Source organism: Haemorhous mexicanus, chromosome 1 (assembly GCF_027477595.1).
Source record: "Haemorhous mexicanus isolate bHaeMex1 chromosome 1, bHaeMex1.pri, whole genome shotgun sequence".
NCBI classification, from domain to species: Eukaryota; Metazoa; Chordata; class Aves; order Passeriformes; family Fringillidae; genus Haemorhous; species Haemorhous mexicanus.
In genome coordinates, this window is record NC_082341.1 from 80,000,507 (window position 1) to 80,019,049 (window position 18,543).

At 40.4% G+C, this 18,543-nt stretch overlaps 1 protein-coding gene across 4 annotated transcripts in view; it reads right to left on the reverse strand.

Moving 5' to 3' along the window:
- Positions 1-2,542: 2,542 nt before the first annotated feature.
- The window catches only part of BASP1 (brain abundant membrane attached signal protein 1), a 51,118-nt gene continuing 35,117 nt past the window's right edge, over positions 2,543-18,543 (reverse strand). For all 4 annotated transcript variants that reach the window (XM_059854400.1, XM_059854416.1, XM_059854408.1 and 1 more), the window contains exon 2: positions 2,543-4,169. In XM_059854400.1, the coding sequence (XP_059710383.1) occupies positions 3,429-4,160 (732 nt within the window). In that variant the 5' untranslated portion in view covers positions 4,161-4,169 and the 3' untranslated portion in view covers positions 2,543-3,428. The remainder of the gene's footprint in view (positions 4,170-18,543) is intronic.

Sequence of the window (18,543 nt, forward strand, 5' to 3'; positions counted from 1 at the left end):
TGTTGTACTGCTTCTTCAAGGGTTGTACTGTATCTTACCCTGTACAGGCACAGAAGTGTACAGAACCAACTGCAGGGCAAGTGGTAGGCATTGCTTCCCGGAAGCCATTTCATTATGAATAATTTAACATTACTTGAGGGTTCTTTTTCATTCCCAAAATTCTCCATTAAAATAGTAGCAGGAGAAGGGAAGAGAGAAGAGAAGAGAAGAGAAGAGAAGAGAAGAGAAGAGAAGAGAAGAGAAGAGAAGAGAAGAGAAGAGAAGAGAAGAGAAGAGAAGAGAAGAGAAGAGAAGAGAAGAGAAGAGAAGAGGAGAAAAAGAAAACAAAGAAAAAAGAAAAGAAGAAAAGAAAAGAAAAGAAAAGAAAAGAAAAGAAAAGAAAAGAAAAGAAAAGAAAAGAAAAGAAAAGAAAAGAAAAGAAAAGAAAAGAAAAGAAAAGAAAAGAAAAGAAAAGAAAAGAAAAGAAAAAAGAAAAGAAAAAAGAAAAAGGCAAAGTTGCTGTACATTTAAAGGCCTCTGAGCTTCTCTTTGCTGTGAAAGTGCAAGCAAAGTGTGAGCAAAGTCAATGGCACTGACCTTCCTATTGTTGAAAGGAAAGCTAGAGATTCTTGACAGTTTCCAGGGCAAAACAAGGGAGATCTTGCAAACATGTCTCTGTGGGGGCTCTAAACAATAGCAAAGGTTCTTTCCCAGGGTTGAATTTCTCTATTCCTTTGGCACACTTTCACAAAAGGGTTGGTTCCTTTGAGGTTATCTGCAATGTGCTTATGCTCAGAGCATTAACATGTCTGTTAGCTCTGTACCCTCAGCATACTTTTGCTGTCATTAAGGAGTGATTATATTGCAGAAAAAAATAAATCTTGGAGATGAGACACTGGATTGAGGAAAAGCAAGCCTCCAGGCTCACCTCTTCTCATGGCTCTTCAGGCAAGCAATATGCATCACTTTTCTATTAATCATATATGTTTAGTTCATAAGCTTTTTGAACAGAGATTATTTCTTTCCTTTTGTGTGTAGGTATAGAATAACAGCATTTTGGAGCAGTGGTGTGGGTGAGAATGCCTTTTAAGCATCAGTTGTACACTAGGAAATTTAGCAACTATGAAAAAAACAATTTTGCAGGCCTGTCTATTAATAAAAATATTTAAAACATCCTATGGCAATTTCCCTTTTTTATTTTTTGATAGTACTGAACAGTTTGAAGTGCACTGATCTTTGGCTGTGCTGACTCTCAGTCTCCCAAACACAAGTGCATATTTCTTTGACCATATGCTATTGATTTCCAGCCATGTGAGGCACAACATTTCTTTGCAGTATTGACCCTGTTGGGACAAAACTGCCATCAGCAAGCAGGTTGTGAGAAGAGCATGTGTGGTGAGACTTTGCTGTCCACAGCTGTAGAGGCTGCTGGGTTTGGATACAGCTGTGGAGCACAGGGGTATTTTTAATTACTCAAAGAATTAAAGTAGAGACTGCATTCAGCATCACATTAAAGATGCAAAACTCCATGGTGCTGCAAGAATTCATGGAGGTGAATGACCTGAACTAAACCAAACTGAACTATTCCTGCCTGTTCCAGTAATCTCCTCCCAGGTGCACAGCTGCATAACAATATTGCCAGCATGGTATGGGAAGTTTGTATTTCTGAAAAAAAAAATTAGGATTAGCACTATGCAAGTCTGTAGAGTGAATCATCCTCACTGCATGGAGAGAAAGTATTTGAAATAATTCATACCATTTTAAAACACCATTTTCCTTATTTACAAAATACAAGCCTGCTCATCCCTTTGGTATGTGTACCAGTTGTGTTTCTGTTTACCACTGCCCACTTCTTTCAGAACTTCTGCTCTACCTAAAACTTTACTAATTGTCAGGCCAAATATGCTGCTTTAACTGGTTTTGTGAATCCCAGGCTCTGCCCTGAAATCGTTGTCCGTATGCACCAATGACACCACTCAGCAGAAAGTGCAATTACTCAGCTGTTTTGTTGAATAATAATGAAGCAAGTAGGCAAAAGTAGTGAAAATGTTTATGCTGGGCCAAACTCTGCTCAGCTACACAAGCTCATCCATATTTGAAATACACAGGGCTGGCCTTTTGTGGCAGCAGTGGTTTATCTCCTAAGCAATAGTAATGGGGAAAAGAACAAAGCGTATCAGCACTAGAAATACTTTAATAGGACTAGGATTAAATTTAATTGCCTCATTTTAAAAGATCAGTTTATCAAATCCACTGTCTTAGTCCAAATTAAAACTCAGTCAGCATGCCTGTGGCTCTTCAAAATAGCAAGAGAGCATTTTTCACATGTTAAGGCAGGCAAAAGCCATTTCTGCTTTGACTGGGTTAAAACATAAATGAGATGTGCTGTTCATTGGCCACTTCTTCCAGCCTCACCTGAGAACACTTGTGGCTGTTGGAGAGTGACTATTTATAGGAAAGTATATAGCCCCAGACACAATACTTCTTCTCTAAGGGTAAGAACCTCCTTTGCCTAGTTCTCAAGGGGTGAAAGTGAAAGTGAAGATTTAATCAGTCTTTACACTTATATATTTTTTAAATTATTTAACTTTTATTACTGTTGCACCATTTATACAATTACATATAATTTCAATGCATCCATTGTACATTTTGTTTTTTCATTTGTTTTCCAATGAGTGTGTGTTGGTGTCTGTGACACAGAATGGAAGAGAAACTGGAACTGCAATGAACGCAGACTTTTTCATTTCCACTGACCAATAAACAGAACTACAGGTGCACCCAACCACGGACATGCATTAACTCGTCATGAGAAATCTAGGTAGGCTAAGTAGGATGAGAATGCTTTTTACTCCCAAAAAATATTTGGAGAGGAAGAATTGGAGGATTGGCATTGAGAAATATGTGGACAGCTAAGTGGGTTTTGTCTGAAAGTTGGCATTCATCCACTGCATAAAAAAAATATCAAAATAAGAAAGGCTGTAAATAAAAAAAAAAAAAACACAGAAAATACTGCTTTCATAAAGATCTGATTGCCTTGGCACAAACCTAGTGGGCAGAATCAAACGCATCACTCCCAAACCCCATTACAGAACAAAAAGAAGATTTTGATACACTGGTGGAGTGCATTTACAGCAGTTCAGATACAAAAGATGTGCTGTACTTTCAGACATCCATTTATTTATTTATTTATTTTAATCCAGGACTTGTGTCAAGTTGGCAGAAAGTATATTAGATATTTCCCCACAAAAATACTATTTGGATTCTCCCCCCTCCCTCCCTCCCAACTTGATGGGACATCCTTTTCACTTTTTTCTCTGTTTTTTTTTTTTCTCCTTCTTTTCTGGGCAATACATATTCGCTATTTCAGATCTGAAACGAGTTAGTATAGCTGAAAAAATAAAAAAAAGACACAGGTTGTTTTAAGTGGTTGTTTCAACAGGCTGTCCAATTTAATCTTGCACTGCTATGGTTTGATCCGAATTAGTGGCTGGAACTTCAGAAGGTTTCGCTTCCTCTGGAGGGGCTGCAGGGTCCGAGGCCTTAGCAGTGGAACTAGGTGCTGCTGTTGCCGCGGGCTCCTTGGAAGAGGGCGCAGCCTCGTTGCTGCTAGGTTTTGAGTCTGAAGCTGGGGCCGCTTCACTTTTAGTTTCTTGGGCTGCAGGCGTTGCGGGAGCCTCAGTCTTTTTGGCTTCCCCTTCCTCTTTGCTCTTGTCATCTGCTTTACTGGGAGCTGTGGCTTCTGAAGGCTGGGAAGCTTTTGCATCGGTGCTAGGCTCAGAGGGTTTGGGTGCTTCGCTACTGGCAGCAGGAGCAGAGGCAGCAGTCGGCTCCTCTTGCTTGGGTGCCTGTTCGGCGTTCTTCTGTGGCTCTACTTTTGCATCGACAACAGCCTCTGACTTCTCAGGTTCTGTTTTCTGGGTTTCTTCCTGGGTCACTGTTTTCTCCTTCTCCCCTTCTTTTTCTTCCGTCTTATTGGCAGTGACCTGAGTATCCTTTTCTCCCTTCTCCTCCTTGTTGTTCTCCTTCACTTCTGTGGTCTCTGTGGTTTTCTGGGCATCCTCAGCCTCCTTTGGAGTCTCCTCTTCCTCAGTTGCTGCTCCTTCAGCCTTCTTGTCTTTGTCTTTAGCTTTTTCATCATTGACACTGTATCCCTTCTTCTTCTTGCTCAGTTTGCCTCCCATGTTGGAGCTCTGCAACAGAAAAGAGAAAGGGGTTGATTACACAAAGCCCAGCATTCACCACTGAGAGAATCAAGAGAGTGCAAAGGAAAAATTGATTCTGGTTCCTGAAAAGGAGACCACATGAGGTTTGGTAAGATGCTGCCAGCTGAACCTACTGATGCTGCAGAGCACCACTGCCACTGAGCTTACATCCTGCTCAGCCCTGCAGAATTCCAGTCAGCAAACACCCCTCTACCACACCCCCTCACAAACAGTCCTGCAAACACCTCTAACTCTGGTTACAGTTCAGTGGGGAGGAAGGATGGAGTAGCAAGAAGTAGCAGGACGATGGAGGACTAACAGACAACCACAATCTTCTGTGGCCTAAGAAAGAGTGGAAGTAGAATAAAGACATATTTATATTCAGGCTGGGAACAAACTAAATTTGGTTGTCAATCATGGCATCCACCTCTGGTTAACACAAAGTCCACCATCACTTAAGCAAAGGCTCTGAACCACCTTTTCATTAAGGTTTGGAGAAATCAAAGGAAGCCTAGAGTCAGTGAGAAGGTTAATGCAGGAGACTGCATCTCCTCCCTATGCCTCTCAGCCTGTTACCCTCAGGCCAGTTTCCCTTGTATGTTGGCCTTTGTAAAGAGCGGATGGTACCGGGGGCTGGGAGCGTGTGCTTCCCTCACCCACAGGGATGTGGGCACCCACATCTGGTGGCCCCAGAAGTAGGAACAGCTCCCACACACAGAGTCCCACCCAGCTTTGCAGCTTCCCCAGGGATGGCCTGCCCAAAGCCCCGCATTCCCACACTCAGCAGGATGGGAGACACAGAGCCTGAAGAACATCAAGACCACTCCACAAGACAAAAGAAACAAATACAGGAACTTCTGACCACAAGCTTACACGTGGCACCTGACATAATGCAATAAAAAACAGGAGAAGAGAGAGGCATATTTGTAGCCTCTGCTCCCAGTTTTCAAGCATGACACGCAATAACTTCTCAGTTATTTAAAAGAAGTTGACCACGTGTATAACCATATCAGTATTTATATAGCCTTCATGTGGGAGTCTTAACTAAGAATACACAAAATCTTTCACTGTACTTCAAAGCAAACTTTGTCTATGAAAACAGGAGGAGACACAGATATTGTTATTAGGTCATTATTGAAAACAAAAACCTCCATGAATAGAGAAAAAATTACACTTTTAGTATTAAAGGGAATATTTAATTCATGATTAATGAAAGGTTAAGAAAATATTTCTGTGTTTTCTGCTATTTGAAAATAGAAGACGGTGACTTTTTTCAAAGAACTGTCAAACAAATGTTTAATGTAAGAACTTCTCCAAGGGAGATGAATCATTCTAATTTTCCATTTTGCACAGGTAGGTATAATTATAGGCTGTATTTTTTTCCACACACTTGCTAAAACTGTGAATACAAATCAGTAAAAATCCATATGATTGCTCATAGCAGGCTGAATATAAAGTAATATTACATACAACTAAGAAGTAGCTGCCTCTCAGAAGATTATCTGCTACCACAGATGCAAGCCCCAGGCAGAGCCCAACAGCCAAATATCCACACATCTTGGGCAAAGCTGAGATATTATGGTCAGCAGAGACCTTTCTGGCTTCAACTTGCAAAAAGAGTAGCAATTTGCAAATACTGTTGAAAGGTTATCACACAACCCTGCAAAATGGTAATGTGATGTTACAGAAACACTGCTTTATTGTCCGAAATTTTACGGGAACAGCAATAAAAGGATTAACTTCCACAGAGTCACAGCTGAGCAATCTAATCTCTGCCTTCGTGACAGAGTTATCAGGTTTTTCGGTATTTAGGGCAGGCTGTGGACATTAGTGCATTATCTGACAAACATATAGCCTTCTAGATTACTCCATAAATATTGCCCTGATTATTGTTTTTGTGCAGTTATAACCAAATAGTTTGGAAGGGCTTTTGCAAATCCATCGGACTGGAGATTTATATTGAAACCATGTGTATATCCCAATTTGTAATGCCTAATTAAGCCTTCATTTGTTTTCCAGCAAAGCCCAGGTACAGTGAGCCTAATTTCATTTGTTGTGCCTTCTGTATTTTTCAAGATTTTGCTATTTCATGGATAGTAGTAACACATCACAATTTATATTTCTTTCCACAACAATCTTTTGGCCTCAGATATAGCTGGATACAGAATGTCTATACCAAAGGACCTTTAAAAAATAGAGAAGCATTCATATGAGAAATGTGCTCCCAAACTAAGAAAATAAACATGCACTGTCATTGCTTGGAGGTACACTGTGAAATCTATGTCTCAATTGGCACCAGAGCCAGCTATCCCAAGGTACTGGAGCAGGAGATGGGGAAGAGGCTCAGAGACAACCATTATGGTGTATTAGCAAATATTTACACTTACAAATGGACTGTCATCTTTCAGCAGAGTTTCAACAACTTTAACAGAATAAATTCACTCTTTGGGATGCTGACTCTCATATTTCCCTGTTAAAAAGCTGCCTAGATCATTGTGATAAGAGCTGCACCAGGCTATGATGCAAAAGCAGAGAAATCATTGGGGTCATCACCCAGGTACCAATGCTACAAAGTCCCCTTTTCCCCAGATCTGATTTACAAACATTCCTCCTGTCCCCAGACTTCTGATAATACATCTGGGCTTCCCTGTAACCTTTTTATAGAAACAGCCCCACATGCTCCACTTCTTCAAACAGATGCGGGTCTTGTCCCTGTCCCAGCCTGAAGCACAGCTCTGAACCATCCAGTGTAGACTCTAAAGGTGTGGCAGACACAAAGTAGGCCTTAAAAATTATTTTAAAATTACAGCCATCTGTACCTGCAAGAAGACCAGCATGTGAACCACAACACCTAAGTGTCTCCGTGATTGTGCTGGATGCTGCTGCTGAGATAATCCCGCCTGGTGCTAAATCAAAGTGGATGTCAGTGAAATGTCTCCCAAGTGAAGCAAAGTGCAAAAAGTCATTGAGATGCAAATTCATACAGTGTTAAATCCACTCTGTGCTACTACCTACATGTTAACACTTAAAAAGAGTACAGACACCTTTCCCACCCCCCACCAAGGGACTAAATTATGAAAAAAAGAAAAAAAGGGATGCACCTTCTGTCCCAGTGAGACTGGGGTCCTGGCTTCACTGCTCAGTCTCTTCCTTTACCCCTGCCCCTCCCTAACCCCATAATCACTTCATTCACCTCGTGAATAAGGGACCCAGACCAAAGTTTGCCTATAACTATTGACCACTATTTAGAGGCTGAACCCCAGTAGGTCTTCAGTTATCTGCACTTCCACTGACAGGTGGAAGCTAGCGCTCACAGGTTCTGAGCTAGCTTGAGCAGCTGCCAGCTGAGCATAATGCTCTCTGTAGCAAGCATGTCCCAAATGAAGATCCCTGAAAATTTTGGTGCTGAGCACCATTGCTATAAAATGGCACAGCACTTGATGGCTGTGCCTTCTTACTGCTGGAAAGAGAAGGGTCTAGAGAGAGAGAGTCCAGAAGCTGATTTTATATAAGCTTGAAATTGCAATTTAGCAGTAATTTTGGGGAACTTTGGTGAACAACTCTGCAGAGCAGTACTTCAGAATAGTGAGGGAAAATACAACACTTGGAAGCTATAATAGACTTTGCTTCCCAGGCTGGTCAATATACTTTGTATTGCTCTTTTTATGGACAGAGAAACCAATCCAGAGATCACTGTGTATGACCATAGAAGAGCTACTCCTTGCCACAGGAGCAAGGATTTCTTCAGTTTCTAGAAGCTGTTATACATTTTGCACACCCTGAAGTTTCCATTCTCCTGCAGGAAGCAGGAACAGAGCCAGAGAACTTGCATAGTCACCTTTCTTATTGTACAGTAGAAATAATCTCTGGGGTGGACTTTTTAGATTAAAACATTTCGGGTGTCACAGGTCACCTGGAGAATGTTAAGCCCTTTGAAACTTCCATATTTGTGATAATCAGGACTCAAAAGTTCAATGTCCATAAGACCATATTGCAAGAGGAGGAAGAACATTTCAAATTCTCCATCTAAAGACTCATAGACATGAGTCCCTGGAACATGGGCAGCACACATTTGTACAGTTTGTAGAAAGAATTATTATTATTTGGAAGTTTTATACTTCAAATTGTTCATCTATATTGAAAAAGCCCCTAGAGTCAGACTCTTACTATCTCTTTAGTCAGTAAAGGTTTGTCTGACCAATTAGTTTTATGTGTTTATCAACTGCTAAACATTTCTTTATAACAGAGACTTTCACACACCATTAAAGAGTCTGACTATTACAAGACTGGGTTTGCTATCACCCTCCCTTACAGTACTGCCAGCAGGGCAACAGGAAAGGACAAACTCACAGATTGCACCTGACCTTACCTCAGTCTGACTGCCAAAGCTAAACTTCCAAAGCTCCTGTTTGACCGCGTGCAAAGCGTCGGGAGTTCAGCCCATTGCCAGAAAAACCAGTTCAGGAAGACAACAGGTGACTTCTGAAATTCCACTGCCTCCAGCACAGGGCAGGCACGTGCGGTGGCTCAGGCCAAAGTAGCCCTTGCACAAGCCTGTTCCCAGGCATGAGTTATCTCACACTGCCTGCAGACAAAAATGCACATCCCTCACAAGGCAGAGTTTCAACACTCCAAATCAAATGAAATACCCATCCCAGAAACTGCCGCATTCCCCAGGTGCTGAAAAGAAATAGAAAGATCTTGAAGAGACCATCACATCTCTGTACTCCACTGATTCACCCTACACCTTAATTTAAAAAAAAAAAAGGGCAAAAAGTTTTAATTAAGGGATACATATGGGAACTGAAAGAAACAAGGGGTAAGCAAATGCTGTTTCTGAAAGATTTTCTGATATTTTTATGAAAGAAAAACATCCAAAACTTACTGCTTCTCAAAATACACAATAGAATTTCATGCTCCCCATTACACTTACACACACTCAAGAGATATTCCTATCCTTGCCAGGTCAATCAGTTTTCCAAGTTAATGCTAGAAAATGTCTGTTAGAGTAACCTTAGAGAGAATTAGACTTGCTAGCTTTGCCTTTTAGCAACAAAGTCATGTTTTTCTGCTCTTTCTCCATTATCTTCACTCATCTTTCATTAATCTGTTTTTACTTGAAATTAACAGAACAGAAATGCTAGGTCTTATTCAGGTTCAAGCCTCTTCAAACCTCAGAATCAGTGATCTCTTCTCTCTCTTCTCTTCTCTTCTCTTCTCTTCTCTTCTCTTCTCTTCTCTTCTCTTCTCTTCTCTTCTCTTCTCTTCTCTTCTCTTCTCTTCTCTTCTCTTCTCTTCTCTTCTCTTCTCTTCTCTTCTCTTCTCTTCTCTTCTCTTCTCTTCTCTTCTCTCTTCCTTACCCTACCCTACCCTACCCTACCCTACCCTCTTGTTCTGTGTTACTTATGCTTCAGAGCAGTGATGGGAGCCAGCTCTTCCACAGTCAGGCAGGCTGGTGTGAGGGAGGCAGAAGGAAACACACCCTTGGCCATCTCTCCCTTCTGAGGAGATTCTGGGCTGGCACAAAGCTGTGCCAGGAAAGGCAGAGCACCTCGTGGAAATCTGCTCTTATGGGGCTGTGAGCATCACCTGCACACCTGTACAGACCCCAGAGCAGCAAGGTGCTCCGACACGAGGTGCACACAAAAAAGTGTGACCTGGCTGTTCCTTAGCACCATACAATTTTGTGTGGTTTATGCTGTGAGACACAATAACAAACTGGGAACATCTCAGCCTGTCACTTGTGCTGTTTTCTCCATGGATGACAGATAATTTTTAATCCCTCCCTCAAAATGTACACAGACCTGTAACTACTGCATCTCCTTTCCTTCTTCCAAAGCCTTGTGACTCTCAAGACTTAGAAAAGGGGTATAAAGAACAGAGGATGCTTAAAACACAGAAATTATGCTCACCTGATATCCTAACCATAATGTTAAAAGAAGCAAATTCCAATTGTGGGACCTATCTGTTTTCTTTTAAAACTCAGACAATAAAGGAATCCTAGGAAGCAATGCTGCCAAGTTTAAGTGCTTAATACTCAGCCAGATTTCAGTTTTAGCTTTCTCTGGTGAGCAGCAGAATAGATTTAATGCAATTTTTTTTTAAAAAAAAAGGAACTTCAATTTTTTTATTACTTTAAATTTCTCAGGGACATGTACACCACACCAAAATGGGAAGCATGATTTCTAATATGAGCCATTTATTACTAATTTATCTAAATTATTATTGTTGATATTAGACTTCAATTATGAGAGTTATAATAATTTAAGCACACTGCAGGCTGATATACAATTACCTCTGTCTATTTAAGAACTTGTACATGAAAAACTGCTTCATTTGAGAAGCATAACTGCTACTAATACAGCAAGCTATCAGAAAAGTTGACAATCACATGACAATTTTTTTGAGAGCAAATTAAAAAATTGTACCTGAGATACTGCTAAGATTTATGTGATTGTGGTCAGAAATGTGTGTTAATGAATCAATTAGGAACCAAATTTTTCAAGAACAGATGAAGGGTGATGGTCAGCAGTTTCATAAAAGGTAAAGGTATTGCCAGAATTATCGATTCATAGAGCATCAACCTGTAAACACAAGCACTTCACACGTGTAATCCACCATTGCACACAGTGTGTAAAAAAGGTAGCTAGCTAGGCAGAATTCCTGAATAAAAGTAAAATTTGTGCATTTTTTGATGAAAGAGTGATGAAGATTTTATGGGTTACTTTGAAAGCCACCGTTGGAGACTCTGGACTTGCATCCTCCTGGCTTGGAGGGCCCGACAGATAGAGAACCTGGGTGCACAGCAGTGACTGAAGATCCACTGCTCAGCCTGACTGTGATCAGACAGCAGCACTCCCTTTGCTGTAGAGGGTCTGTGGGAACAAGTACGTGGCAGCACTGCCTTATGCAGTCCGTGTGTGTCACTCCATGAGAGCCACTTGAGTGAAGTACTGACCTGGGTGCTGCAGTCACTCCGTGGGAGCAGGGTCCCAAATATGATGCACCTCATTTCCACAATGCACAAGTAGCCTCTCCAGCTACAGAGCCATCTTGCAGAACACAAAACTGAAAACACAGGCCACTCTTGACTTCCTGAGTCAATGAGCAGCATGGAAGAAATGCTCTGCTGTGCACAAATTCCCTCCTCACCCCAGGCAAGGCTGTGCTTTGCAGGCAGAGATAACTCTGGTGGTCTTTTGTTAGACCACCTAACAGGGAGAGAGATCACAGCACCCCTATTCTCCTTAGACAATTGTCTACAACTGACACATTTTTGTGTTAGTTTTCTTCGTTATTTTCTCATTGCTGCTTTCAAAGCAGAATTGCAGTGTTTTGCCATGTGTGGGCTTTTTTCACTGATCCAACACAGTACTACTTTGCCCAGCAGTGCAGATACAACTTCCAGCACGTTCAGTTTCATCCCTGGCAGCAAATCCAAGGCTGCTTTGCATTGTGTAAAACAAAAACAAGTCATATTAAAAACTGAGCAAAAAAGAAGCAGCATAGAATATATTATTTTTACAGTGCAGTGGATGTATTGCTCAGCTTTGCATTCAGTTCATCTGATGCTCTGATTGCTTAAATTAAAAATGCTGCCATCAAATTCTATTTATTTGCCTCATCTGCTCCATTCTGCCTACCAGTCTTCTTACAGATTCAAGACCCATTCAAAGCATTTCTCCTATATTCAGATTAACTGCATATGTTCTCTTTGTTGAATAATAAAAGCAGCTTGCAGACATGCTCGTGCAGGCACACACATGCAGCCAAAAGTCAGCCTGCCCCAGAGTGAGATCTTAATCACACTATTGTTAGGCACATGGTTGGAAGAGGAAACTCTGCTGTAAACACCTGCTTTGCAAAGATTGAAATTAACCTTACAAGAACACCTCTTGTAGAAAGAGCTTGCAGGATTCAAATAACCTGAAAGACTAAGCCAAGACAGATAAGCATATGCCATCTCCTTCTTTCTAAATTGCCACATCATTTTGGGGTTTGTGCATGTTTTCTCAACAGCCAGTTTAATAAATATTTTGTACTAGCCAGTTTTCTAACTCGTATCCTAGAATCAAGTTTCTAAGTAGGTAATGAGACAAATTTCAGAGGTGGTTATTACCCACATCTTTGAAGCTGTTTAGGTCCCGGGACATGCAGCGCTGAGGGAGAGGTGAGATTCCACACATATTATTCCAATTATGGCCAGCCACTTTTTGCCTCCCTCAAATACCTAAGACACCACCACCATGTATAATTACAAAAACACACAAGATGATAAAAGCCTAGATAATGGGATGATTTCCTTTTAAATCGTGTTTTGCTTGAATTCTGTCCCTGCAGTGCAATCCCTACCACGGATCTCAACACCACAAATATGCTTGGCTTGTAGACCCAGGAACAGTTCCTCCTTTGGGTGCCTCCAAAGACTACATTAAAAATGTAACAGTCAAATGCTAGCAAGCAATGAAAACATTATCCTCCTCCTCACTACAGTCTTACTGAGGAGCAGTAGTGGGAAGACCTCATTCCTGGAGGGACTTCACACTGGAAAAGGGAAGCAAGCTTAACACCTATAGCTTATATTTTTCTAGCCTCTTCCTCAGCAAAGAACAAACAGTCCAGGGAACATGAAGAAACTCATGCTTTCTATACTAAAAAAAGAAATTATCATATGATCCTAATTTACATGTTTTCTTCAATAGCAAAAGTTCTTGGTTACTGTTCATATAAATAGTAAACTTACCTGTCATTCCTTAAAATAGTCATGGAGAGCCACACTCACACTCTGAATAAGGCATTTGGGTATTTAACTAGGGAACTCTCACTAGAGAAAGTTATTTATGGGAATCTATAATTACATTTTATTTGTCTAACATACCACACTCAAAGACACCTCTATTACTGTAATGCCTATTTAAATGGTCAAACTAGTTTTAATCAAACTTGAAAGAGTCCTTAGAATATTAATTATGGTATGCTATAAGAAATAGCTTTGAAATCTAGGATCTACCAGTTTTGCTTTGAAAATGGATTCTCCAAGTCATTGCTAAATTCTTCCTCATTTTTGTTTCCATCTCATGGTGCTGCTTGATGAAAAGAGCAATGGTTTTAAAAAAAAACATTCTTAAACCCTGGCTGTAAGAAAGCTTCATACACCTGGGAGCAGAACTTTTAACAGACCTAGGATAGGTCATGGCAATCCTTAGACTATGTCATTTCCTTCTTCTGTTTGCATGACACCCTCACCACAAGGAATGGAACCCCATTAACAAATAAACCAAATCCAGTTCTCAGTTTTGTTTTTCGTCTTTAAATCTGAGGCACACAGAGTGCAAGACACCATTTCTGACTGCAGCACACGACTCCACAATTGAACCACTGAAAGGAGGAAAACAGGGAGCCAAGACCAGCCACCACTGAATCAATGCAGCACCTGCTGCTGCTGTGCATATTGTGGTGTCTATGAGAGCACTGCAAGCTCTCCCTTCCAAAATACACAGCATTTACTTCCTCCAGCAAAACAAAACAAAAAAATAGCAATTTAAATGAAATATTTATTGTTGACTCCTTTATTTCATAACATAACTCTTAAAGTATTTCAGGATTTAGTATCTAGTTAACATATTCTAAGTCTGATTCTTTCTGTTTTAGCTCTATATTGAGCGGCAGGAGTAGCTTTTCTCTCTTTTTCCTCAAAAGGAAATGATTGCACATCCTCTTGATGCTCCTGGATGTATCACATTTTTGGGTTTAGACATCAGAAGAAGTTGGTTGATTTTAAAAGAACACTGACAGCTCTTTTCTCCCAAAGAACATGCATCTACTTCAGTCACTGATGATGTGCCCACCTTCCTGATAACCTCAGTCCTGAACACAGCAACAGCATTCCTCAAAAATTAAGACATATGCAAGAATCACAGGATAAAACCAATTTCATCCTTCAGTTAAAACAAAACTGCTAATGACAGTTAAATTAGTAATTGAAACATTATTCCAAAAATACCTGTACGTCTAACATGGCATTAGAAAGCTGAGCATGCTTACGTCTTTAGGATAGTGTTACACATCATGCTTCTGCTGGAATTTAACCTCCTGCAAGCAGCCAGCACAAAGCCTACTCACCACCTCAGCAGCACTTACAGGGTATTTTACAACAACTCCCTGAAGAGCTGCTGCATTTCTTCTTGGAATAAAAACTTCTGACTTTCAGTCCTGTGTGCAAAGTTTCATTTTAAACAAAAAATTTTGTACTGAAGTCAATGTATTCAAGTCGAGTCATGCCTTGTGTAACATCAAAACCACCTATAATTAAACCTGTGAGACTTTGGGCTGAATTACAAGTATTTCTCATGTTGCTAAGAAAAATTCTTCCTCGTGATCACAGTATCAGTGTCAGCAGCTTATCAGCTCTCAGCTTCTCACAGCTCTGTTGTAATAACATCTTCTAGTAAAGACGTGCTCAAAAGAAATCAGGAAAATGGAAGATGGAATGCTCAACACCTTGGAAAACTGTCCATATTTCTGTTCCTGAGCAATCATTTGTGCCATATACATTTTCTACCAGACTGCAGCTTTGTCTATTATATTTTTTCACTTCAGTCTCTTTCACTTCCTGGTTCTCACCCTAGCACAACCTGCAGGGATTTTTTAAACCAGCATGCATTAAGACAAAAGAAAATCTCATATTCCAGACTTTCTTTTTGATCTTATTTACAATGCATGTTTCATACTGCATTTCGACTTTTTCCATACCCCAACCCCCCTCTTTTTTTAAACAAAATATTACATTCAAGCTGATTTACCAGTTTCAGCAGTTTAGTCACTGGAGGAAGTTTATCAAAATGACATATAAAGGGGACTCAAAAACCACTGAAAGAAAAGAGCATTAACCAGCTAATTTTTACTTGTGTCTCATCTCCCTCCATCTTTTCCACCACTACTCATTTGCACTCCTTTAATGACTGTTAAAAATACCAAGACATCTTAGGCAATCTTTAATTAAGACTTGCAATATTCTCCAAAACCTGAGAAATGAGAGCTGTATTCCCTGACACACATGGAGAGCCATGGGTCTGCATCCGTGAGCACCATCAGTGGAGCCTTTTACACTCCTTCAGTGTCACATGATGCTAATAAGGTAAAGAAAATTCTGTGTGCCAGAGGGCTGAGAGGAAACAACCACTGTTTGCTTTTTGATTTCAGTGGTGCAAGACGACAGTGGGTACTGCAGAACAAAACCAACAACTGTTAGAGAGTTTCATCTCCTGATCCAACAGAATAAAGGTCAGCTTTAAAAAATTCACTTTAAAAACATAAAGTGTTTCTAATTGTCCCAAAGTAAGAGCCATGGCAGGCAGTAAGCTGTACCATGTCACATTTTAAGCTGTTACATATCAACTTGGATTCAAGACTCCCAGGATTGGACTGATTGCCTAAATTTCTTTCTGAACTCTTCACTGACTGTACTTTCTCTTTTCTTTTTGCTTGTTTTGGTTCGGGTTATATTGGGATGTCTGATCAGCTCTGCTAGAGGGAAGGTTACGTAAGACCAGAGGCAAACAAGTCCATTTGGCAAGATATGAAGTGAGCAGCTAGTGCAATCCATGAATTGCACTAAGAGATTTATGTTCAAACCAGGAAAGGCAGAAATCCAATCAAATTATTACTCAGCCAGAACCATTCCAAGCTAGCAACTACCCAAAAAGAAGAACATCATTGCAGCAGCCATGAAAACTAGAAATCAGGAAAGATGATCAGATTCATATCTCTTCTCGATAAAATAGCTTAGTTTATATTTCCATTTAAGTATCAGTAGAAAATCTGTCCATAAGAACTATCAAATTTAAACTCACTAAATGAAAGAAAAAATAACTTTTCAGGGAGGGCTGTGGAGTTGGATGCCCTTTTCCACCCCCTCACCTGAACATTAACTTGTATTTTATGTAAATGAATTTAGTTATACCTAATATGGCCACAATTCCCTTTTAGCAGTTTGGAATCCATACCAATTGTCTTTGATGACATAGCTCTTAGATGCACCTCCTTCAAGGCTGTATGTAGGCTGCTTTGCAGTTTGGGTCACCTCATACCATATACCAGAAAAAAACTTACTTTTCAATGCCCATATGCTATTTACAGAGAATTCTTACAGTCATTCCTTCAGTTTAAGATTTCAGCCCATGGCTATGGGAAAAATTATTTATTCTAACCAAAGAAGGTAAGCAGACATCAATATAAAGTATAAATGAGCTATTTCAGGATTTAAATGAGAGAAGTCTATCAAAGCAATGGAGGCTGCGGAAATATGGAAAATTGGTTTTCATGTTTCAAGACAGAGCCATAAATAAAAAGCAGAATACCACTAGAAAGGTTCTGCTAGCTGTTTCAGCACTAATATATTTTAGTAGTAGCCCATGTTTCAAACCAGCACTGCAGCTCCATTTCTCTGCCCCCCGTACTAGCAGATACATGGAACCCATCTGTGCCCCAGGAAGCCCACGGTGTAGGAGTAAGAGGATATAAATTCATGTTAATTCCATTAACAGAACACAGCTGCTACAGCTCCCAAGAGTAACTGGCTTTTCCACAGGCTTTTTATAATCAGTCCTGGCTGGTGAGGTAGCAGTGGTCAGACTGGCCAACACTTCAATTTGGGGATTTTTCCCTTTCTGCTCTAGGAGGTCAGCTGGTGGGACAGGGCCCCTGCATTCCCCTGTGAGATGTCATCAAGAAATGTGAACCGAGTTAAAGCCTCTGCCCTGCTGCCTCAGCTCTGGCTCCCAGAGTTTGGCAATTCATTTTCTTGGGCACTGGGGAGAGGGAGCTGCACTTCATAAACTTCAAGATGTTGGCTGTTAGGAGCCAGGAGGCATATAGCTCTGCAGAAATCATGCTCACAGTTCTGCTCGCTGCAGTTTTCTGGGTAATCCCCCCCATACGCACAAGCTGAGCACTAAATTCACACATCCCAAACAAGGGGGCTGGCTTGAAATATGATTCAAGCACATTAAAGTCTCTTATCCATATTTGGAAATATTACTTTCAAAGGTCTCATGCTCTCCCAAAAAATGCCAAGTGAGCCAGTTTTAAGAAAAATGTCACAAGAAACACCTAACTATTTTTGGAATATTTACAACCCCAAATGTATTCATTTCAGTCTCTTACCTACCTCTATCCTTTACTTTTGGTATTTCTTTTATTTTTAATCACAGGTAACTAGTAAGCAATACCACAACTAAGGTTATTCTATGATTTACACATAAACAAAAAAAAAAATCATTTTTTTACAGAAATGCCCAATTTCTCTGTCCACTTTCAGCTCAGCAATTCTTCACTATAAGTGGACAAATCTTCTATTTAAGTATTTACTAGCTTTTGCAATGTGGTGATTAAAAAGAAGTTTCCTTTTCAAATTCTCAAATTCTACTCTGTGTGAATCTATGAGTCTAAAACATTTAGATGCTTTTATGTTGCTTGCCAATGACTTCAAACTCTACTCGTCAAAAACTTCTCCTCGCAGAATTTGACATGAGCCACCTCATTCCAAGACAGAAATCAGATACAGAAGGAATTATTCTCTTTACTCAGGTCAAGTTTTGCAAATAATGCAAAACTACAACTACCCCATCACATTTTCCCTAAAATCACAATATGCTCATTACAGTAGGAGGCATTTGATTCTCAGAAGGTGAATCAGCCATCATAGAGCATGGGACAACATTCTTTGGTTTGAACCTCTGGGACCTGTCATAGTACAAAAGTGTACCATGGTAAAAATGACAGATGAGATCTTCCCTTTAAAGCAGACATATATCACTGCACTAAAACTGTAACACATCACAAAGTTATAAGATTACTTCTTTCCCTCTTTCTATTTTCAGGGATCCACAGCAGCCTGGGGTCAGAGGAAGCAAGAACCCAAAATCTACTCAATCTTTCCAAGTTGCTCTTGCATGGAAGGCCATCTAATTCTGCAGCCCAACTTTCCCATTTTCAAAATGGTATAATATCAGTTTTCATCCTCAGAAAAGCACTGCCTGATGCCAATAGGTGCTGTAAGGGCTTGGAGATATTCCTCCTTGTTGCAAAAAGCAAGCCTATCCCATATGACTCCCTCACCCCAATCCTCTGTTAGAGCAGGCTGTTTTTCTGCATGTTGGCACTGTACTGAGTTGCTCTCTTAGAAGCTTCCCACTGCACACCACATACGAGAACAGCATAACGAGCCAGACACTCACGGTGATTTTACACTTCTATGTCAATTCTGCAGTTGTAAAGCATCTCTGACGAATTTCAGGTGTTGCTGAAAAATCCTTCTGGAACCAAGCTCCTTCACATTTATGCCTCTAGGCTGAGAACATCT